Source organism: Ambystoma mexicanum, chromosome 2q, assembly GCF_040938575.1.
Source record: "Ambystoma mexicanum isolate Mex_15411 chromosome 2q, UKY_AmexF1_1, whole genome shotgun sequence".
NCBI lineage: Eukaryota > Metazoa > Chordata > Amphibia > Caudata > Ambystomatidae > Ambystoma > Ambystoma mexicanum.
The window spans coordinates 124,235,925-124,260,056 of NC_090924.1; the positions used below are offsets into that span (position 1 = coordinate 124,235,925).

At 45.2% G+C, this 24,132-nt stretch overlaps 1 protein-coding gene across 4 annotated transcripts in view; it reads left to right on the forward strand.

The window, feature by feature from the left end:
- The window catches only part of ABAT (4-aminobutyrate aminotransferase), a 719,432-nt gene that overhangs the window by 551,435 nt on the left and 143,865 nt on the right, over window positions 1-24,132 (forward strand). For all 4 annotated transcript variants that reach the window (XM_069647042.1, XM_069647043.1, XM_069647044.1 and 1 more), the window contains one exon: window positions 8,876-8,938. In XM_069647042.1, coding sequence (XP_069503143.1) covers window positions 8,876-8,938 — 63 coding nt within the window. The remainder of the gene's footprint in view (window positions 1-8,875; window positions 8,939-24,132) is intronic.

Below are 24,132 nucleotides of genomic sequence, written 5' to 3' on the forward strand. Positions count from 1 at the left end.
CAATACAGCGGGGTCTAGGCATTGCCCCTCAATCCTTTTATCTTGGCTACTGTTTGTTAGCAGTGGTGCCTAAATGGAGTTCTTACTGGGAAAACGCATGCATCCTGCACTATTGCATGTAGCGTCCGTGTTTTTTTGTTAATTTCGCCATCTAGTGGAATATCTGAAAACTGCATACCCTATAACAGGAAATTGGGATAATCCATATATAGTACCAATCTGCAAGAAGGGCGATAGCTCTTACCCTAATAACTATAGACCTGTCGCCCTTTTAGATGTAAGTAGTAAGATCTTCCCTAAATTGGTGCTTGAAGAAGGCCAGACCTAGGCTGACGAACAGAATACGTTGCAAATCTACCAGACAGGCTTACGCCAAAGGATGGAAACATCCCTAAATGACTTTATGTTAACACTTTTGCATAAGCAACATCTGTAGCTTTGTCATGCCGGTTTATCTAGCTTCTTTACATCTTGACGCTGCATTTGACAGTGTAAATAGAGCTATATTATTGTCTAAATTAGCGTCATGGGTTGTGCCACATAGGCTATTAAATGTACTAAGCGCATTGCATACACATCTAAGAATCCACGTTAGGCTAGATCAGTGGTATTGTAATTTTTTTAATGCCGAGCCCCCCCCCTTGAATAAAAATGTTGTTCCCTCCTTGAGTACAAATGTTACTACTGCCCCCCCCCCCCTACCCCAGATGCAATTTCTGCTTATATATTCTATTAAAAGCAGTTCCCGTACTCCCTTTTGGGAAAGCCTCGACCCCACCCTGGGCATCCTTTCGGCACCCCCCAGGGGTGCCAGCCCCACAGTATGAAGACCATTGTGCTAGATCATCAAGGGTCCCTAATACTAGCAATTAAAACAGAGAGAGGCCCTAGACAGGGCTGCATTCTCACACACCATGTCTACTTAATTTATATTGATCAGATCTGGAGGAATTTTTAGGTAAAAGTCAAAAATATCCACCATGAGTAGGCCAACTAAAGTGCCCTTGCTCACAAGGTGACCTAATGATTTCTGACAGTACTCCGATAGCCTCCAAAGATCAGTCAAGACCTTCCAGAATGCTGGGTTGAGCGATTTACAGATTAATAATTGTATTTGTCATTTATATAACGCCCTTTCCCTATTTGTATGGCCTCAATGCGCTTTGTGGTTGGAATGCCCTTGGTGACCGCAGTCCATGTGTAGGAGGTTCTAAGAGTTTAAATGAAAATGCATGTGTGCATTTTTCCATGTTAGGACTTGGGTAGGCAGACTAGGCTCCAGTAAGCAACCCAGAGGTCTGGCACGTGGATGGGTGCTGTTGGTGGTTTAGGATACAGTGCTAATGCTGAAGATCCAATGTGTGCCCAGCTAGACCACATTTTATTTTCATAGGTTGTTGCTGTATACTAATGGCATAGATTTTGAGGTACGTCAGGGGTTTTAGTGCGGATGGCAATGTGAGCTGCTAGGCCGGAATAGCATAGCCATAACTGCATTCTCGGGTGCATGGATGGGTGGCCGTGCCTGTGGCCTGTGTCCACAAATGTGGTGTAAGGAATACGTACCATGCGCTTGGATGGAGTTCGACTGTAGTGTTCTTTTTCTTGGTCCAAAGTGATTCTTTGGTCTCACTATTCGTGGTCTCGCTGGAATGAAAGTCTGAGCAGTGGGATAGGATCCCAGAGGGAGCAAGGGGGGTGTGAAGGGAGGACGATGGTCTGTTACTGTGTGCCGCTGCTTACACACCAGATTATGTGACTGACTAGCAGGGGGCACGTCCAACTGGGTACAACAGTAGATGGGTGAGCTGGTTTTGGGACACCTGGATAGAGTGGAGGGGCGGCGCCCGAAGGGGGTACCACAGTAGATAGCAAAACACAATAGCATCTAGATTTGGGACATCTGGATAGTGACAGAAATGCCCACATGGGGATACAACAGAAGACCGTAAAATGTAGTAGCACCTAGATTGGACACTTGGATAGAGGGAGAAATGCCTAGATGGGGTAAAACAGTAGACAGTAAAATGTAGTAGCACCTAGATTGGACACTTGGATAGAGGGAGAAATGCCTAGATGGGGTAAAACAGTAGACAGTAAAATGTAGTAGCACCTACATTGGGGCACCTGGATAGAGGGAGAGATGCCTAAATGGGGATACAGCAGTAGACAGTAAAATGCAGAAACACCTAGATTTGGGACACCTGGATAGGGGGAGGGACGTCAAAATAGGGATACAGCAGTACACAGTAAAATGTAATGGCACCTAGATTTGGAACACCTGGCTAGAGAGAGAAAAGTCTAGATGGGGGTATAACAATGCAGGCAGTTACTACAAGGTTTCGGATACCAGGGCAGAGGGTAAGTGCCTTTGCCGTGAGTACAAAAGTGGACAATTTGCCTAGGTGTGAGATGTTGCTACCTGACCCAATCTGTCTGAATGTGAATATGGGTGACTAACACAATCTACATAGATGCGAGATATGGCTAAGTTACACAGTTGGCTTAAGCATTGGATATGGCTGTCATACATGTGCATACATATGCACAACAAACTACAGGCTTTTAGATGATATGATAAAGGAGTAATAAGATGGGTCGGACAGCCCCCCTGTCCGGACCGCTCCTACCTTGTCAGTCGCTGCTGGTTGACGGCTGCAGGTTCCACAGGCTAACACGGCCTGGAGCTGCTTCCTCTGGATCTGCCCTTTGCTTTGGGGTCATGAGCCGAACGGCTGTCTGGGCAGGGGCTGCCCTGACGGACACTGCTAAGAAGCACCTCCTGTGAGGAGGACCCAATCAGGGGAAGGGGAGGCGGGGGGAAAGGGGGCAGATGTTGCCTAAGAGAGGCAGGTATTGTAGAGTCCTGGAAGGTGAAAAAGGAAGAGAAAGGGGCTAAAAAATGGCAGAAATTTGCGAAAAAATGAAGCCGGAGGCATGGAAAAATGAAGAGAAAGAAAGGAGCAGAAATTGGCATAAAGTGGTGAAAATGGAGGCAGAGGCATGGAAAGAAGAAGAATGGAGAGAAATGGGTAGTAGAAGTGCAGAAAGTGGCCAAAATGGAGCAAGTGGCATGGGCAGATGAATAAAGGAGAGAAAGGGGCAGAAAGTTTAAAAATTGAGCTAGGGGCCTGGAAAGATGACAAAAGGATGGAAGGGTCAGAACGTGGCAAAATTGAGTCACAGAGAGCAAAAAGGGGGATACTCACCTCGCAGGGTCCAGGATGCAAGGTGGTCTGCAGCGTCCTGGTCCCAGGAAGCAGGTTTAAGCACCCTCTGAGGAGGACCCAATCAGGGGAAGGGGAGGCGGGCAGGAAAGCGGGCAGGGCAGAGGTTGCCTAAGAGAGCCAGGTGCAGTAAATGCCTGGTGTTGAGACTGGAGAGGGGTTATCTGTACTTCCGCCCTCTATATGGCAGAGTAGAAGCACAGAGCACCCCAACCAAGATTCTCTAAGCGGTAGCAATGGCCGAGCAATCAAGGCTTAAGTTCTTAGGAGGTGATGTAGGCTGGTTTTTAAGTACAGTGCAGTCCCCAAGACCCCACAAAGGAATGTCCACACACTATGTTAGTGATAACAAAGTTCTTTATAAAGGTTCAAGTTATATAAACAGTCACACAAAAGGACACACTTTGTGCTCAGGCAATGCTAAAATGATTAATATGTACAATTATCTATGTGGTACCATAATTCACTCTTGACGCCTTTAAAATGCACCAACTGTAGACAGTTGTAATGAGATACAAGTCTAATAGCAATGTGAACCAACACCAGACATAGGAGGGAAACAAGTTGGGTTAAACAATGGCAGAATACTTGTCCCTACCCAAGACACACATCTCTGTGTGAGGAACCCCCCCCCCCCCCACTTGGGCAGCCTGTAAAATAAAGTAAGGAAATGATTCCAGTCTCACTGCGCCAACACAATAATCAATCAATTGTTGCTTATGTTGTACATTTATTGCAAAACATCAAAATTCAACAGCCTGACACGTGTTTCGAGCAGTCCTTGCTCTTCATCTGAGGCTTATTGATGTAACGCGATCATATGAGTCGTAGCATTGCTATTTTAATATTCATCGCAGTTGCGGCAAATCTGAAAGTAGCCCTCCGTGCTCGGGGGTCTGGCGTGTGGCGTGGCTGGTGAGATGAGCAGATATATTAGCAGAGGAGAGGAAGATTTAAGTGTCCTCCAGCAAGGGGTGGGAGAAGATCAGTTGACGGAGGGAGGAGGTGCTGTGGGTGAATAGTATGTGGCCAAAGAGGGAACCGGGAGTTAGAGAACATATGCTGACTTGTGGAGCGGTTGGATCGGGACTGGCCGTGTTCCCTAAAATGGACCGACGAGAAAGGTAATCCTGCCAATCCTTAGCAGCGTCCTATATGCAAAGGTTGGAAAAGGTCCCCGGAAGAGCAGTGGTCTACTATATCGGCAGCAGCCTAGCAGTTCAGACATGTACGGATATTAGATAGTTTGCAGTGGTGAGCAGAGCTCAGTAAGGGACATGAGCTGGGGTCAATTCTATAGAATGACGGCTGTGAAATGCAGATTGTAGAGGGTGACAGATGTTCTGAATGTCCATGTAGTCAGAGATCCTATTGGACGAGTCTTTCGAGGCTTTTGGAATAGTGAATGAGAAGAGATATAGACCAGTAGTTGGCAAGTGTATTGGGGTAAGCGGAGGGCTCTTTTATGAGTGGTAGGAGAGCTGCTCCCTTGAAGCAACCTAGGAAGACTCCAAGGGAAAGAGTTAGGTTGAAGAGAGCAGAGAGGTGGGAGCAGTTGAGTGGTGCAAGCTCCATGACTGCCCGTGCAACAAACAAGTCAGTAGGGGAGCAAGAAGGGTTGGTAGCCCTAATGATGGGTGCCAATTCTCAGGGAGACGTTGGAGGGGAACGAGCATGCATTCTTTTTTTCAATTTTAGATGAGCAGTTCTGGGCAAAGTTGTTAGTGGCGAGGGAAGAAGACATAACACACAGTCGAAAAAAGTACCAGCATGGCTTGCCATGTTTAGGACCATTTGTGTGCATAGGGGATCATAGGGTAGTAATTAGCTTTGGCAGAGTCAAGATCCAATGGTGAAGGCGAGGTGGGCCTCCTTATTAACAAGGAGAAGATGATGGGTAGTCTTTATGCCACTTACAGAGGTGGCATTGCATTTCTGTTTTGAAGAGACAGATCTGAGGGGCGATTTAGGGCTTCGGGCGACGGGTGGAAGGCAGTGAGGTGAGTGGTGGTCAAAGGAGAAGCCTCAGAAAGTGCAGGTTTGTAGAGTGGTGGTGTGGGTGAGAAAGTCTGGGTGAGGAAGATATGAGGATATAGAAAGTAGGTTGGCCAAGGTTTTTTTGTGGGTGCGGATGAAGGGTAGGGATGCAACAGGAAGAGGTGGAGAACAGGGTGGAAGAGAGGTGGGTGAGCTGCAAGGGGGAGAGATTTCAAAGGGAATTAAGAAAAGTTAGGGAGTGTGTGATGAGTAACCGTACAGGGAGTGAGGCATGCAGTCTGAGAGGAGGAGAAAGCTACAGCAGAGTGCGGTAGGGAAGAGTAGTGAATGCGAAGGGCATGAGGGATGTTAAGGAGTGGAGTGATGGTAGTGGGGAGAGGGTGTAGGCAGTGAACCTGAGGCAGCACAGTAGTAGTGCAAGAGTACCACAGGGCCAAAGATGACCAAAACACAATTTTGTAAATGACAAATTAAAAGGACAAAACCAAAGGTGACCAAAACTAGTGTTTAAAGTAGAGAACATTGAAGGTACTTTTAGTTGGAAACAGAAAGGGTCTGTAAGTGCAGATCCTAATGGCCAGTACACGCTCATTGAGAAGCAGAATGTATGTATTCTAGTATCAAATTAGATTTGGGAGTCTGGATAGAGGGTGAGGTGGAGCAGAGATGGAGGCACTAGGATAGGCTTCAAACGTTGCACTCACCAGTACAGTAGCCCATTGCTTAATGAAAATGGACTCTTGGCGAGTAGGAAATGTTGTGCTTTGTGTATGTGGAGTATGGAGAGGGCGTGTGACATTTTATGCCTGGCTATTTGTTTTCAGCTTGAAATTGTCCGCTCTGCCCATGGAACCTACAGGTCCGGATTGGGCCAGACAGGTCTTGCCTTCAGTCTTACTGCCCTTTGCAGTGATGCCATGTGCTGAGACGCCTGGGGGCAGGTAGGTAGTATCTGGATGGCATGTGACCAGACTTTCCAATAAAGGAGGCCGTGTGGCCTGCAGTAGACACTGAGCGGGACAAGGACAGACGTGAACCAGGGCCCTCTTGCAGCATTTCAGCCCTGATGATGGGTGAGCACGGCTTCCCCAGAGGCCCGTACCAGCCCAGAGTCTTGTGGGCTATTTGGCTACTTTAAGGGGAAAATCATTGTCGGAGGATTTTGTTTGTGGGTAATATGGAATCATTGAGGCAGCACAAAAGGCGCCACAATGGTGTACCAGTCCTGATGTACTATTTGTATACTAGTTCATGATAATGATGTGTTATTTATATAGCGCTTTCGACAAAGCGCGTTACATGGGATATTTACATACAATTATCACCCAACTGAAGATTGTACTCATTTAGGAAACTTGGAAGGATAAACGGCTGAGCTGGTCTTGCCGGGATTCCAACCTGCAGATCAGCCAGAGATCCCAGCAGCGATCTTACTCAACATGCAAGCAAATCGTCTGGCATCATCAAATGTATTTTGGAGTAGGAGTTTAACATTTAAAACGATCTAAGCACATGAATAAAATACAGATGGGAACTGCCAATTGAAGCAAGCATTGGCAAAGCCAACGCTTTATGCTTTTGTGTAGGCATGGGATTTTGATTTTACAGGCACTGCCACAATGGTACTACCTGGCCATAAGTTGGCAACAGTTTGTAAATGGTATTAGTGCAGGGGCGTATTATGCTAGTGCTTGGCAAATGCTTATGCAAGACCCCATTCTGTTGACTTTCCCAGTGCTTGTTTATAACGGTAAGTCAGTACAAGGAAAAGGTGCAATGGCACACATACTGTTTATAAATCAAGCGTCTTAAAGCACACTTGCTTAAGGCATTTTTATTACACCAGCAGCTGGTTTATAGCTGCAATTAAGCCATTACTTTTAGAACGCTGCTCAGAATGCAGAGAGCTAGCTCAAAGAGATCCAGGGGATGTGTCTTGGGCAGGGAGAGGAAGGTAGTGGATGGAAATGGCCATAAGGATTAACAAGGACATTGGCGGTCAATGGGTGGGTAAAAGTCCAAACCCCCACAGGCTCTGCTCCTCCTCACATCCCATCTCTCCCGTCTTTACTTCCCCAGACAATTTCATCTTATATGCAATGCTTACAGCACCGCCTAATGGTCAAAACACAAAAGTGTTTTGCAGGGCATCCGGGACACAGACCACATCAATGCACATTTTGGATCATTTGGTAGAGCATTCGAGAGCCCAGACTTGCATGTGAGAAGGCGCGGCCATGCCATAGCACAGTGAGAAACCTCCGCTCAGGAGTTAGACAATGCAGAGCTGCCCTATACTGGGCTTTCTACCTGAAGAGATCTCAGACATGATGGCCAGCTTGTACTTCACCTAGATTTGGATACTCAATGCGTGAAGCATGTTGAAGCCTTTGAGCCGATGCATTCAGCACTACTAGGCAGCTTTCCCTAGAGGGTATTTCTGGAATCTAAACGGGTTGACCTAAAAGGATGAACCAAACGTTTCTAGGCCAGTTGATGAAGAGGGGATGCAGGCCTCGGACGGTTCTGAGTTGAAAATACTCATCCAGTACCGATGGGATAGGGATATGCTAGTCCCCGTTAACAGACAGTAGCTCGCCCAATCTCTGACCTAATTTCAGTCACCTTTCTGAACCCACAACAATTGTTTACGTTTTTTCTAGTACAGGTTCACCTTTATGCAGTTTGCTGCCATGAAAACAACAACTTTGGTCAAACAGTTTTTTAAGGATTCAAGAGCGGTTTCAGGGCTGAAACATGGATCCATGTGCCACCTAGATAGTGCTGGTCCCTCAGGCCATGTCTCGGCATAATATTCCTTAGGGGTCCTGACAGCCACTTGAATTATAACTTGGGGAGCTGACAAACTGAGCGTCCCCTTGTGGGACAGAGACCACTGACGAGACATAGGGAGCCGTGCTCACCTCCTGCATCCCGCCTTGCAGGAAAAAGTAGACTCCTCCAAAGAAGTTTCTTCCAATCAGAGCCAGGTCCTGAAGCTGAGGGAGTTAACCGATAATGGTCAATAGTATTCAATGCCAACAGGAGCAACGTGACAAGGACTGATGGGTAGCCCCTGTCCAAGGCCATCAACAACTCATCTGCCACATAGACCACAGAAGAAGCATTTCCATAACCATCTCCGTACCCTGCGGACAGTGCATTGGGCACAGAATGCATTTCTAAAACTGTGGGATCGTGTAGTGATTCTCACCAGGACAAGATGGTATGAGCTTCAGTTCAGCATGATGTGCAATGTATGGGCAGACCTCTACTCTCTGCGGTAGGCAAATGCATAAGGTGCTGTTCACGCCTAGTCCGATGCTTTGCCAAGCGTGCTTTGCGGAACTTTGTTTTATAAATAATCACACTGCAGTTTACATAAGACAAAGTGTAACTATCTGGGGAAGAGACAAGTAGGGTCTCCTGTGCTGATCCGCGGATCCTGTACTCATGTTGTGGGGTCAGGTGTAGCTATTGGAGTGGTTTATTTAATGTAAAATGGACTCGGGTGTGATGTGACCTTTCTAGTACTATTGTTTCCCATTTGGATTACTATACCGTCTCATATTCTGTTACCTATGCCTGAGTATGCTTTTTTGAGTACGTTTACAGACTAATATCAACACTTTCTTTTTTCTTTTTTACAGAACAAAGAGAGGGGACACAGTAAAGCATCCAAGGAGGAGCTGGCGACGTGCATGATCAACCAGGTGCCCTTTCTCAGCCGAAGCAGAGCTGGCTTTCTCTTTGTCTGTCCAGGAAACTGGCTGCCAACGTTCTATGAACTCCTTGTCTTCCTATGCCCCCACCTCCCTTTTTTGAAATTGTTGATATGTACAGCGCAGACTGTTTCATGGCGTCCCTTGGCCTTGAAGGTTTAGGCTCTTCATGGGATTCTTTGAGAGAGGCCTGTTTATAAAGTGGTTAACTTCTCCCATGGAAGGCATTCCCACTGCGTGTGGGTTCAGCCGCTGCATGGATGAATGCCCTCTCAAGCGAAGTGCCACTTTTCCCTTCCTGTGACAGGGACCAAAATAAGGATTTATTGAGCAGGAGCTAAAGAAAGCTACTGGGTATCTGGCCTTCCACTGTAAGCAAGAGCTACCTCTAGGCAACGAGGAGCTTGTAGCCTGTGAGTTGCAAATCTAACTTGGACATGAGAGGCAAACTATACACCTTTGTTTATTACATCTCTGAATTCAAGTTGCCAGGTTGCTCATCCCCTGCCACACCTAACTCCCAATCCCTATGAGATGTCTTATCCAAACACTTTCATAACATCGCTATCAATTGACATAGTGCCATCCTCTCTAAAATAGCAACAAGGCCCCTATCCTACCTCCCATCCCTTGTCCCTACTCCCTCCCAATGCAAACCTTCTCCTCTTTCTCCCCGATCTCACACCAGAAGTTCCTCTCACTCCTAGCGCAAAGCCGCCCGTCAGGATCCCCTGAAGACCCATGCCCGCCCTCACTCCTCAAAAGAATCCTAACATCAACCTGCGCATGCAGTATTGCACACTCAATCGTTAACCAATCCCTCACACAGGAACCTTCCCGGAAGCCTTTAAACCTCCTATATCAGACTCCTCCTCACAATAATAACACTTGACCCTCTTATTCCTCATAACTACTGGCCCATTTCCAACTTGACCTCTTGGCTGCCTTCAATACTATTGACCACACCATACTCCTAGACAGGCTACACTCCTTAGGAATCAAGTACACTGCTCTCACATGGATATTCTCCTTCATCTCCAACCACTCACAAATTATGCTCCTCCACCCTTTCACCTCATCTCTTACACAGTGCCGAAAGGGCTTCTGCAGGGAGCTTCCCTATCTCCCCTCCTCTTCATTATCCATCTTGGCCAACTCTCTGCTCTCATCTGCTCCCCCAATCTCACCTTCTATAACTACAGAGATGATACCCAGATCATCCTCGAAATTGCCAGGCTCCACCCGTCGGTATCTTTCATCATGCCTCTCGGATGACGACCAACCACCTCATCCAAAACCCTGGAAAAACAGAAATCCTAGTTTGCGGTAATATCGCTCTCATTCCCCACCTATCCCCTGGCCTCACTCTCTAGGCTTCCTCCTGGCAACCTCCACTTTGGGGAAAAACCTTGGAATCTATCCCGCTCCCAACACTTCAACTCCATATCCAGAACCTGCTTTTTCCACCTACGCATCCTCAGGCGAATCTTCACATACTTCATTTACCCACACCGAATCTCTGCCATCCTCCCATTCATCCTCTCGTGCTCAGACTTTGCAAACTGACTTTATCTAGGGGCACTGGCATTCCAACTTTTAGGAAACTTCAAAGAATCCAAAATGTAGAGGCTCACTGGGTCAGCGGCCTCCCACTTAGAGAACACATCAGCCCGACACTGAGAGTCCTACACTGGCTCCTCATTGGTCGACAAACCACCTTTAAAGACATGTGCATTACTCACTGTGCCATCCACAACATTGGTCCTGAATTCCTCCAAGATAAACTCACAAGCTACCGACCCTCCAGGGCCCTCCGATCCAGTGCCGCACTTCTCCTAGTTATCCCCCGATATAACTGCACCAGACTGGGTAGATTCTCCTCCTCCATCCAAGCTCCCACCTTCTGGAACTCTCTCCCCCTCCACATCCTAAGCATTCACAACCACCTCGCATTCAGAAAGGCTCTCAAAACCTGGCTTTTTCCTTCCTCTTCTTGAACCCCTCCTCCACACTATCCTTTGATTGCTCCTTGCACCCATGTACTGGCCCAGACTCAACAATACACCACCGGTTTGACGCTACAGCAGATACCGGCAGCATTTGCAGCGGCACACCGGGATAAACTCGACCCTGTTCCACTCCCACAGACGATCATACATCATTCCTCCACCCCAGAACGCCCACTCTCCGGTCCTCCATCTCTCTAACTGGTGCACTCTGGTTACCGAACACCACCTTAAATCTGATTGTACCTTGAATGTTGCCACTTAAAAGTATCAAGACAGAATGCTCGAATTGAAAGGACCTCTAGAGGTAGCAACTGTAGCGCGCCTAGTTTGATGTGGGGACAGGATATGTTATGTACTCAGTTGGACCGCCCCACCAAATTATTAAGGGGCTTACCCAAGCACTCAACCCATAGGTTTTCTCTGGAGGTAAAGACTAAGTACGACAGTTCAACTGGGGTATAGGACCTGGTATGCACTTAGATGGCCTTTGAGGGTAGGAATGGTGATTCACTAAGATGCTCCAGCGGGGCATAAACACGAGGCACTTAGATGGTTGTTTCTTTTGGGGACAGGAAAGGATACCATTGGTCTTAGGCCGTAGGTGGCAATGTCTATTTAATTGATTTGCGTATTGCACCCAAGGAAAGCCACTAGCCAGGTCCTTCCCAATAGTAATATGCTAACCCCGCCAGAAGATGCACTCAAAGAACCAGCCTATCGCCTTGGGAGACTCAGAGGTCAGAAAAACCGGACAAAGCGACATCGAAGATAAACTCGTCTGAGCTTGAGTTGTGAATAAACTCAACCCCGTCTGTGGACACATGCCGCAGACACGGGTCACCATCCATGCACTCTAGAATACAGCGACGACCTATGACAAATTAGGTCTAGCTGGGAACACATTGCGTCTCCTCCACTAGCACACCGTCTACACCACTGACAGCACCCGCCCATGTACCTGACCTCTTGGGTTGCTTACTGGAGCCTAGCCAGCCCTCTTAAATCCTAATACGGGCAGAATGCACGCACACATCTTAAAGTCCACTCTTTGAATGTTTCCCATACCTGGACTTTGGTTCCCAAGGGTGTTACAACCACAAAGCACATTGAGACCATAAAAATGGGGAAATGGTGCTAAATAAATGAATACAATACAATACATTTCTGGCTCGATTGGGGAATAAGAGGAGAGGAGAGGAGAGGAGAAAACTTTCAGAGGTTGTGGCCAAGGAAGCGGTCAAGATGGTTAACGAGGAAGCCAAGGAGAATTTGTAGTCTAAGGATAAGGTGGACAAATCCTTGGTAAGGGGGCTTTAGCAACATATGAGAAGATGATGTTTTGACATGTCAGCCATCCATATGTTCCATTGCATCGATGGGAAACCTTCGGGCCACCACATCTTTTGGCCTACAATGCATATCCCACCTAAGTCTGCAAAGTGGGTAGTCATGGGAGTTGTAAGGCAACATATCTGAATGGCCGCAGATTGCCCACGACTGATCTAGGGTGACGTTGAAAAAGCTTATGCCACTTAATAACATTTTCTCGAGCTCCTGCCCTTTAGTTCTATTTGCAGAATTGCCCCCCCTTCTTTTTGCATGTACTGATTCCCCATCCTTTATTAAAAAAAAGATCTTTCAACTGTCTGTCATTGATAAGTGATTGGAAAGGAGTACCTCTAATTACGCTTGTATTTTATTAATTCTTTATATTGAGCTCCTTTGTATGTTTTGCTGTTCTGCATGTACACTTTTTAGCTAATGGTAATCCTCTCATGTAATGGAGCACTAGCACTCGATACCCTCCTATTTTGTATAACAAACATACCAATTTGTAATGTATTTCCTGGGCATTAGACAAGGTATTTTAAAAGGTTGAATTGGTACGGATGTAAGACCTTTGTGCCACAACCCCAATGCAAAGCTTCTACCTGTATTGTAGAAAAAATTGAGTGGTGGGGGTTAAGGGCAAATTATGCATAATATTGTTAAGTTTTTAGATGAAAAGTCCAACGTGAACTTGTAATACAGAAAATAAAGCGAAGAATCCAAGGAAAACCCAAGCTCAAAAAAGACAAAGTAAACTTGTAATGCAAAGAGTCCCTAAAATACAGAGTTCCAGGACAGAAAGAGGACAAGATGCATGTGTGAACTCTAAGAAAAAAGGTTTGTGCATAGTCAGGGGCCAAAGGCAATGACGAGCAGGACAAAGCAGGGACACATGCATAAGTGGCTCAGTGGAAGTGACAAAAACCAGGGATAGTACGAAAAAGTAATCCAATTCAAGAAGTGTAAGCACGATCAGGAAAACAGTAAAGGCAGGGAGCGCACACCTGAGCTAATCCCTCGCCAATTGGAGACCCCCGAATGGTGCAATATGGCAATTTTTATGGCTCTTACCTCTAACTTGTCACAGGTGCGTTGACCAGAAGCGTGGGCCTGCTAAGATTGAGCTGACCTTGCATTAGCAACCTGCACCAAGTCCCTCAAAAAAGTAGGCTCCCAGCAATATCTGTGCACAGAAAGGAAGCCTCTGCTGGGCCTCTGCCCAGTCCATTTGGCTGGGCTTGAAAGTTAAAGCTGTGGGCGTGCTTCACTCCTCAGCGAATGGGGTTGGAGAAGCGTGCCCCTCCTCCCCCCATGAGCTTGACAATTACATGAATTATTATAGAAATATCTTATTCCTATCAAAAAGAATTATTGCAAATATCTTCTAATTAAACACATATAGTTTATGATTAATATATAGTTTTAACTGGGCACACATTTCAAGTTACTAGCTGGTAGCATGCAACTTGTAATCCCAACTTGATCGAAACTCTGTTATTTCCCTCAGAAGGTAAAATGTCACGCGAACAAACATTCTGTTATCAATCCTATGTTCTCTTTTTCTTTCGCTAGTGACCCCACCCTCATGTCGCAAGAGCCTCCGCATAAGAAGGGATCCTTCCAGTTGAATTTAGAACATTCTGTTCACCAACCCCAGATACTAGAAGGTCAATGAAACACTGTTTTGTGTCACAATTGATACTTTACTGATCAGAAATGTGAGGATAGTTACATCTTTGTAATGTAACGGACCATTCACATTGGGGCTGGAGGCCCTCTGTGCTTTCTGTCGTCGGATTGGCCTAGGTTAGCTTTTTCCTGATCTCTCTGCTTTTTTTCAGTGGCTTCTTCCTCCCCAGTAATGGATTTGTGTCTCCAACTCTCTATCCAACAGTCCAAGCTTTGGAAAATTATCCTCCCCCAGCTAGGCCTCGGGCCATTTTTTTTATTTTGCATCCAGACAATACACAAAATATCTAATCCCGAAAATCGCCTTCAAAATCCTAGCAACAGCCATTGGAGAGACAAAAAGTTAGCCTTCCCAAACGTCAAAGGTCCAACTCATTTCTTTCCTTGTTTTTCTTCTTCTCTGTGTCACTGTAGTTCTACCCCTTTTCCTTGCTATGCCCACACGTACATTATTCCTTAACCCTTTCTATTCTACATCACCTCTTGCCATATCATGTGCTTCTTTCTGTAACTTGCGTCCCTCCTCGTTCCAGGCTGGTTTAAACTGTCCAGTTTGTAACAACAATCCTTCTAAGTTTGCCTACAGAAATCTTACATACATTTCTCCTCTTCCCCTTTTGCTCTCTATTCATATGAACAATTGAGCTCTCTTGTTGTATGGAAAGCAGCTTGCTCTTTTCAAGGTTTACTTTAGCAGGACATTTCTTTTCCATCCCCAACACGCTGTTATTTTCCTTCAAAAAGTCCTGTCATTTTGCCTTTCTATTTCAGCTCATGTTTAATTGCCACTTGCAATTGCGCAAGCCCTGTTATTTTTGCGCACCTGCGGCTAGAGCATCCAGGTTATTACTTGTATGGCCTCTGAAACCTAACTGTACTATACTCTCCCTCTTATTCATATTTTATGCTAATGTTCACACACCTGCAGTACAAAATCTGTGTTTCTCCTGAAATTCTACAACATCTTCCCCCTTTTTCCGCAGAGGATACCCATCAAACATGGAGACTCTGCTGAAAGACAATTCAGATGTATTTCTATGTCTAAATATCATGCGCCATATTCACATAGGTTCTCCTTTTCTCCATAATTGTCACTATAGTGTCGTTACCATGCAACCTCACTGTAAGCGTCACTAGCCAGGTCATAATAATGACCAGACGCATGCCTACAAATATGAACCTCTTCTCTGACCACTGCAACGCAATCCATGTGACTATATTCTCGTCTGCCAATCTCAGATCGCTCACAGTGATATTATCTTTCTGTATGTTGATTTTGATTGTACGTGCTTCCTTGTGTCTCAAAAGCTACTTGACATTAGGATCCGTAGGGAAGTAAATTATTTTGAATACATTTAGGGTTTTCCACTCTTCCTTCAAATTAGTCATGATCTGCATAGAATAATGCTATTCACCCAACCGTTTTCACTGTTTCCTTAGGTACTGCTACAAAGAAAACATTTTATTGCGATTGTCTTTCCACAAATTAAACATGACTCAGGTGTGTAATTTTCAATGCATGTACCGACTATCGATGTATGCTTGACCAATCTGGCGTGTTCTAATACCTCAGGTTTTCGGGTGCTTATTGACACCTCACTTTTCTCTCTACCCCATTAGTCTATCTGTAATCCACAAAAGCATTTGTTGCGTCAGGATCGGAAAGCCTTTCTAGAGCACATATCATTCTGGACTTTGTATTTTCCACATGTCTAATGTCGGAATTAAAATACAGACCTGTCACCCATGCCTGAAATGCCACAATCTCATGAGTCATTTCTGCCAGACACCTACATTCTGTGTAATGTTTGTTTGATATATCCACTCTGGCGTGGTATATAGGACACACCAATAAAAATGCAGTCTTTATCTGCTCTAGATCTTTATACAGGGGAATCCACTTGCATTTCAAATGCTGTCTTCTCTTGCATTGACTCGTCATTCTCGCCATCATCAGATGATACAAACTTAACTCAGATACCCAGACTTCAGTTTCTCTTACAAAGCTTGCCCGTACCATTTCTAGCGGATTCGCTAAATTCACAACATCCTATACTAATGTCATGTTTGAACATTTCATTTATGCTTTGTTCCATTCATGTTGAAAGTTAGAATAGTTTGTTTCGCATATTGCATCAATTCACTTTGTTCCAGTCTAACTTTATCTAGTCTTTGTTGGATGTACCTGAAATCCTGGCCTAATTCTCTGAAGTTGTTGTACAAACGACTCTAGAGACACTGCATGTATTGCTGATGCACTAGTCCCAAAGATTGCACCAATTATAGTAATCCTGTTTGCAACCACCACAAATCCTGACATCCTTTGTTCTCTTTTTCGGAGCAAATGATTTGTGGATAAATGTCTCTTCTATTTGGGCCAATCTTTCCCGACTTCTTTCTGAGCCCCTTCCCCTATGTACTTGGTTTGATTGTTTAACCTGAATGGATCTGAGCTATGTGTAATTAAAATATATGCCTAATACAATGGCTGGGTCCAAGCTAGTGAGTATATTCCGGTGTAGCAATGGTCAGTTGCTAATTATGTTTCTGGGGGCATCTTCTGTCGCATTGCCTGATGATGGGGCCTGTTGAATCATGACTCACCCTTCCTTGTGCTGGTGTGTGCTGCACCCAGTCCATCATGAGCTAGAGGATTCATGATTTTTTAAGGACTTGTCCTCGATTTCACAGACCTTTAATTGCCTCCTCAAAGGGTGTACTGCCGCCTCGTCATCTGGTTTTCCTATCTGCATCCATCAGCCTTCTCCATTCTCTGGGACTCTGCCATTTCTGCAGGCTTCATTGTAAACGGTGGGTTGCAGAAGACCTTTGTGGAGGAAGTCAAGTGACTAATTTCTAAAACAGAGGAAACAAAGTGGATAAGTACCAGACAATAAAAGGACATTAAGTGTTTTCATCTTCTATCACAACTTGTCCTGTGGACATCCAAATGAATCACAACTTTGTTCTCATTCTTCCATTCACTCTAAACATTCTTGACTACCAGCTATGATGAATATTTTGAGGATCCAGTCTGCATCTTATACGTGCTGTACTAAATTACTCCGCTGTAAAGTAATGCATCTCTTTTCCTGATGTAATGGACATACATCGTCTCTCACTAATTTTGGTCGGCTGTTCTAGCCCTTGAGTTCATGTTTAGGGTGGCAAGGCACTAGATTAGGGTGGCAGGCAACTACGTTCACGTGGACAAATTGATTTAATGCCAGGTAATTTTCCTACACTACAATTTTATATGCTAGGAGAGAGATTTCATCCACAAATGTGAAATGACCACGCCACAGATTTAGAATGTTTGATTTCAACTTTTTGCAAAGTTGAATTTATGTACCCGATCACTAAACTTATGTTTTTAATTGTTGAATTTCTAGCATAGTAAGACTTGGCCGCCTTCGTGAATTTGAGATGTGCATATATGCCGCCTTGTTTGTGCAAATCCACAAAGGTGTGAAAAAGGATATTTGTCCAATGCCCTTTCTGAATAGGGTACATTTGTTCTTTGGTGCCAGTGATGAGATGCGCAAGCGCATCTCATCATGGGCCGATAAAGTTTGCCAACCGGTCCGTCTGTTTTTTAAATTGCTCTTGTAGACTTTCAAGCTTGTATTGGAGGATAGATGGAGGACATTGAACGTCACGATTAAGCTATGCACTTATGTTCGTAGCCTACAGAAACGTGTGTTAATTTCCCCTTTCTTTGCCCATGTTCTAAACTGTAGCTTCTAAAATGGCTGAAAAGCCATTTTGTTCAGTTGTGGTATTGGAGAGCTGCAACCTGTCTTTAATGCCTGTAGGTTAACGTAGAATCTGGCTTTAGTTGTTGCTATAACCTTGGTCCCATTGAGAGCATGGCGTTACAGGAGTAAGGTGCTGCTGAGCATTTAATAGGGGATCTCTGAGTAAACTTTAACTATTGGCCAGGGAATGTCTAACGGAATTGTCAAGAGTCTGTATAGAGAATATTTATGAAATAGAATACTCGGTTATTAATTCTATTTGTTTTTATCCCTTTTTCTTATTTTTAACTTGTTCCATGTTTGATTTCTTTGTGTATCTAAGCAGTAAAACTTTTATCCATATATTTCTAGTATTTATTATGTTGTAGGGAGTTACATTTTGGGTAGACCTCTTTTGTATACCAATAAAAGCGTACTACTACCACCCCATGCTGACTGTTTTCCTGCAGCGATATCACACAGATACATTCTTCGAAGGTTCTTTCTGGGCCAGACACCATGGAATTATCATGCTTGATTTCCATGTAGCGGGTGTGCCTTTTTGTAGTCTTTCTGGTTAGTTTATTTTTGTTTGTTTACTTTGGTGGTCATACACAGTCTTTAGAACATTGTTCAATTTGCCACATTAGTGATTCATAGCCAGACATTTGTATTTGTGCAGAAGGTTTTATCCAGAGAAGTAGCATGTTTTGTCACTGATCTTTCGTCTGTCACATGGCAGTGCACTGTGATTGCTTTCACTCTTGGTTGCGTCTCCACCCCGGCATCAGCTGTATTATTGCGAGCGTGGCCTTTCTCCATATCTGCACTGCTTTGGGGCCCGCTTTCATCTCTGTTCATGCCAACAGAAGGATTTTTGCTGGTGTCAGTGGTTCTATAAACAATCGATAACTGGATTCCTTCCTCATTGTTGAATTTGTGGATCTCACTGAGCAAGCATCGTGCATAAACGCATGGCGAACCTGGCAAACAATTTTCCAGCAATTGACATGCTTCATTGTAATGTACCTTTCATAATCGATACCCCTTTGTGGATTGGAGAATTCCCTTTGAAAGACTTTTGTTACCTGAGAATGTTGGCAGAAAATCCTCTACCTCATGTCCAACTAGATTGATGAAGTATCTTCTTGCGTACTAGTCAGACTAGTTTTTCAAGACTGTTCTCAAAAGGCCAAATCCATTGCTCTCTGTTGGGCCTGTGACAAATCAGGGGAATCTGTCACTTCTCCCCAAGGGGGAGCCTTTCCCTGTGAGGCTAGAGAGGTGAAACTGCTACACAATACCCTCCCTAGGGGTAGAGGCAAGCGAGACCTCAACGGGAGAGACGCCTCACCAGGGAACAAGGACTCCCTAACAAATATACCCATAATATACCTCCAGTGAAGAAACACATGAAGAACAACATACTATAGTGTGTTACTTGTCATCAGGAAACCATAGTGACCCATTAAATGTAAAAGTTGCATTTCACTGAGACAAGGAAAAAGGTTTATAGAGGCATACAGACTATCAAGCAAACCGAAACAAAGGTCTGCAAGATGTGCCGGGGAAATCCCACAGCTACGTCATAAAGGGAAATGGCGGAGACTGCAAAGGGAGGGATTGAATACGCACAGCATCGGGAAGCCGGCGAGAGAGAGAGAGAGAGAGAGAACCCGCGAAATACAAATCCACTCACAGGCGGATGCAGACTAGAAGCTGGACGTGCAGCGTCCTATGTCAAAGATGAAGCTAAGGTTAATTGCAGAAGCCTGGCGTCCAGAAGAAGACGAGAAGAGAGAAACCAAATTGTATTCAAGGCATCCTTACCCCAGAGGAGAGGAAAGTGGTGGCGTGACCATACTCGAGCTGGGGTGAAGCAGTGGGTGCAGGAACAAGGCTGACACCACTTCCTTGAATTGCGGGCTGGAAAACGAGATACCGATGATACTGTGTAGGAGGCTACGGGGAAGAAGATTACCAGAAGCACTTCGGGAGGTACACCTGACAAGTGGCAGAGTAAGTCCCACCCCGTCAAGAAACCGGGTGACGCTGTCCCTGAGCAGAACAGGTAATGGGGAAAGCTGGAGACCTGGGAGGTGGACTGAAGGACATTATTGGAATGCTTCTACTCGTCCCAGTCCAGATAAAATATTGAAAGTGAATGAAGAGAATCGCTACTCAAGATAAAGTATTAACACAAAGTGACAAGTGTTATTGGAAGACTTAGAAACAAGAAAGGTAGAAAGTCCCGAGCTATTGCAAATAAAGGACGAGTGTAAACAGGAAAGACCAGAAGGCTGGCTTGAAATGGGAAATACCAAGGCCCAAAGAGAAACTAGAGACTGTGAGATAAAGATTAACAACCCGGGGAGGACAAGAGGAAAGTCCTAAATGTTGGTTAAAGTTACCATATAAGAAGGAATAAAAAAGTGATCAAATAACAGCGGAGGCTGGAAACCTAATAAAAACCCTTTTATCAGAATTGAGGGACTTGATAAAAGTAGTGACGAAGAGCTATTCGAGAATTGCTTACTGAGGTGAACTTGGTGGAGAGCCATATTATTGCAGAGGGGAGTCATTCTCCTGATTTATGTTATAATAGTGGTAGGGTTAGAAAAGGTTAGTTGGGAAAGTGGATCGATTCTGCTTTGGACTCGCTGACAGGCACCTTATTTGATTCAGTGTAGGCAAAGATAGGCGTTGATCCATATTGTTTAAAAACATCAGTGAGATGAAAAGTCAGAGACTGTCCTCCTTCTGACCCGCCCCAGTCCCCTAAAACGGGGTGTCTGACATATCAAATAGCAGTGCCCTCATCACGACTCAAGCATCCTTTGTTTAATCCTCAGGCACCTGGTATCAGTGATGTGCTGAACTATGTGGAAATCGAGTTGTATGAACTATTTATTGGAGGCACCAGTGCAGGGAATGTCTGAAACCGTGCAGAAACAATCTGTCCCTTTTTAGTGAAAATAGGGTATGAGCACGGTTGTCACAGTCGCAACACACTGAGGTAACATTTGGCAACAGCGAGTGTGGCTGTGCTTGAACTGGAAGGTGAAGTTATCAAAATCCGTTCCACGTGTAGGTACATGCCCAAAACAGCCACTTTGCGAAATGGATGTTGTGGTGCAGTTAACAATAGCTTGCTTGCTTTTGAACTATCTGTGAAAAGAGAGCCCAAACACAGCATACGTGCAAAGCTTGCACGGCATGGTTTAATGGTGTACAGATTCTATTTGGGCACTGTAGTGGGCCACGTGAGTGGGTGCCTTACACTCAGTGTTGCATAAAGTAGTGTCCCTGGAGAGGCCACACAAGCAGGTTCCCCAAAGACCCCCCACTGGTGAGAAAGGTTGTTGGAATGAAGAATCAATTCATAGAGACACTGTCTGGAGAGCTAGAGGATCTTGTGAGCCTCGGATCCCACCATCAGCACCAGTTGTCCTCTCTTGGATGTGGTTATGCTCTTAATAATAGACACAGACGCCCAATTGCGCACAACCTAAGGTTGGGTTTATTTTCGTGGCTCCCTATTAATGCACTAGATAAAGTCCGCTGCATGCACCTGCCCTCCATAAAACCCGGTGCTGCAGTGTCATCTTTCTGCTCCTTGTGACCCCTACCTTTCTGTTGGGTGATCCGGGTCCTCTCTTTAATGCGATCCCCGGGAAACATGCATCTTCTGAGTGGTTCCTTCATCACTCTAGTATGTTGCACTGCTGCTTTCATTCTAAGGAAACTCGAGGTTGTGCAAATTTGCTATCATTTTCAGACATCTGGCTCCAAATAGGCCTCTCCTCATTGCAATCTTTACATACATTTGACCCTCTGTGTCCCCCCAACATTTGAATGCTGATTGCTCCCCTTAGCACTTCCCGATGGTGTAATGCATTTTCCTGTCATTTGGAAAACACTGTGAATGTCTTTTTTTTTTAATAGAAACTTTTTTCCACCATTCAACACTTACCAAATCCCTGCTCAGTTTAGTTTCATGTCTCACCAACCATGTCTGGATCACAATGGAGGTACCTTCACATTCTGAAACGATGGCCACTGGCTGATGGGTGGGTGTGAACAGCAGCTTTGAGATGACAGAACTGTGCTCCATTGTATTTTGCACACATTCTCATTTGCGTACAAAGAAATGCAACAGAAATGGCATGTGCTCCTCAACAATCTACACATTAGAGACCAGCTCATCCTCTCATTTTATGTCTTTTTTGGCCACTGCTTTGACTACTGTCGGATTAAAGGGCAAAATGTTGATTAGGAGGCAAATGTGGCCGAATGCATTGGCAAATGTTAACATGGATGACATTTAAAAGGAAATGAAGTATGGCATTAATCGCTGTATCGTGAACAGCGAGAAAGTGAAAAAACTCTCAGCACATGCTCAGTGAAAGGATAACATTCAGCCCTATGAGTGCTCTGATGTTGAAATGTGAAAAAATAGAAATATTAAACCACATAAAATGTATTTGTCGCTATTAATGATTGCTGTGGATCATCTTTGACTCCTCTTTCTCGCCACACGTCATGGGCCTTGCCAAGAAGTCCAACTTTCAGCTTCACAGCCTCAGAGGCATTCTACCTTTCATCCCCTTTCCCCAGAAGCTCAACATCTCCAAAGCTCTGGTTCTCCCTCGGCTGGACTACTACAACATCCTCTTCCTCAATCTGCCTCTTTCCTCCCTTTGCCCCTTCAACTAATCCAGAATAGGACCGGAAGACTAATCCTCAAGCACAGGGACGGCATCTCCCCAGCCCTAAAATCTCTCCACTGGCTTCCGGTGACCGCAAGGATCAAATTCAATACCCTATACATCATCCACAAGGCTGTCTGGGGCCTGGGACTCTCTACATCCAGCTCCCCCTCCATAAACACCTCCCTGCCAGAGCCCTTCGGTCTTCTAGCTCTAACTCTCTGCAGGTCAAATGTTTCAACAAGCAGAGAGTGGGAGGTAGATCCCTTTCCTCAAAGGGTTCCTCCTTCTGAAACGGATCTTCTTAAGTTCCGGAAACTTCTCAAGACTTTCCTTTTCTCCTCTTCCTTCCCTCTCACCCTCCTGTGCTAAATATCCCTTTGACGCTGCAAATTTGGACCTGGTCCCTTCAGAGTCTTACAGGGGCCAGACCACCCTCCTACCAATCCCCCCATCATCTGCCAGCTCAGGCTCCCTTTCCCGGACTAGCCCTAACCCGGTCCGCCCCACTCCACCCCTCCCTCTCTTTTTACCTGGTACTTGCCTCTTGCCCCCCAAACACTTGACCACCCCCTCCTCCATTTGGGCCCCCCACTCCAGCACTTCTCCCTCTCCCCCTGTCCCCTTGTCTTGTCCTTGCATGGTAGGATTGTCACTCGGCCAATATAACCGTTTTTCTGTTTTCCTATGTCTCCAACCCCCAGCTTGTCTTGTGGTGCCTGGAAACACTTGTGTATAGGTGCCATACAAATGTCCAATAAATAAATATATAAAGCATACTAACGAGGGCTGGGAGGATAGCTCAGGGTCAATGCGCTTGCCTTGGAAGCAAGACAACGCAGAGCAACACAGGTTTGATCCTAGAAACCTCTGGGTATTAAGCGCGTTATAAATCACCAATTGCAATGCTTGGGTTGGGATGGGGGGGTAACATTGCTTAAAAATGATTTCCCCAGATTGATTATTTGACATTTCAGAGCCTAATCTTGCTAAAGAAACCCAGTGGGCTGCATGCTCATGAATTAGATGGTAAGCCATGAACATTAGCTGAAATACTGCGTAGGGTGATGGACTAGTTGCCGTGATGTAGCCAAGTCGGTGACTGATGACCGTTGAGCAGAGTGGATGAAGAAGGCTGCTTTTCCGTATGTGCGGTGTCTGCGGCGTGATTGAAAGTACACCGTTTGAAACGCAATATTAAGCGAGCCTGTCTTTTGAAATGGGCTGTTGTTCAGAGCAAGGAACATGTGGTTCTGCTCTGATGCGAAATTACTGATGCTTGGAGGTGGGTGATCGGATCCTTTAACGGAAATGGTGAATTTCGAGACATTAAAAAAATGCAAGTTCTGATTGGCTGTCCTATAGACAATATATTCTTGAAAACCGGCTACCATCGTGGCAGTTGGAAGGCAAGAGGGGTGTGTAGTGAAGTGTGCCGATTACAAACTGGGTCCGAAGCTTCGTTTAACAAGAAGCGCCTTTATTGACTTCTAGTGCTAGTTGTATTAAGTTTGCATTTCAAGATAAGTCGGAGCTATGAACACCATCATATGATCTTTCTCTCACACTCTCCCCAACCGTCAGACCTCGAATCCTCTGACAGTATCCTTCTGGTCCTCTCTACATTCCACACCATGACATCACACTCAGTCATAAACATAGTGCAGTGTACCAACAAAGCAAAGCAATATCAATAAAGTATTGTTCCTCAT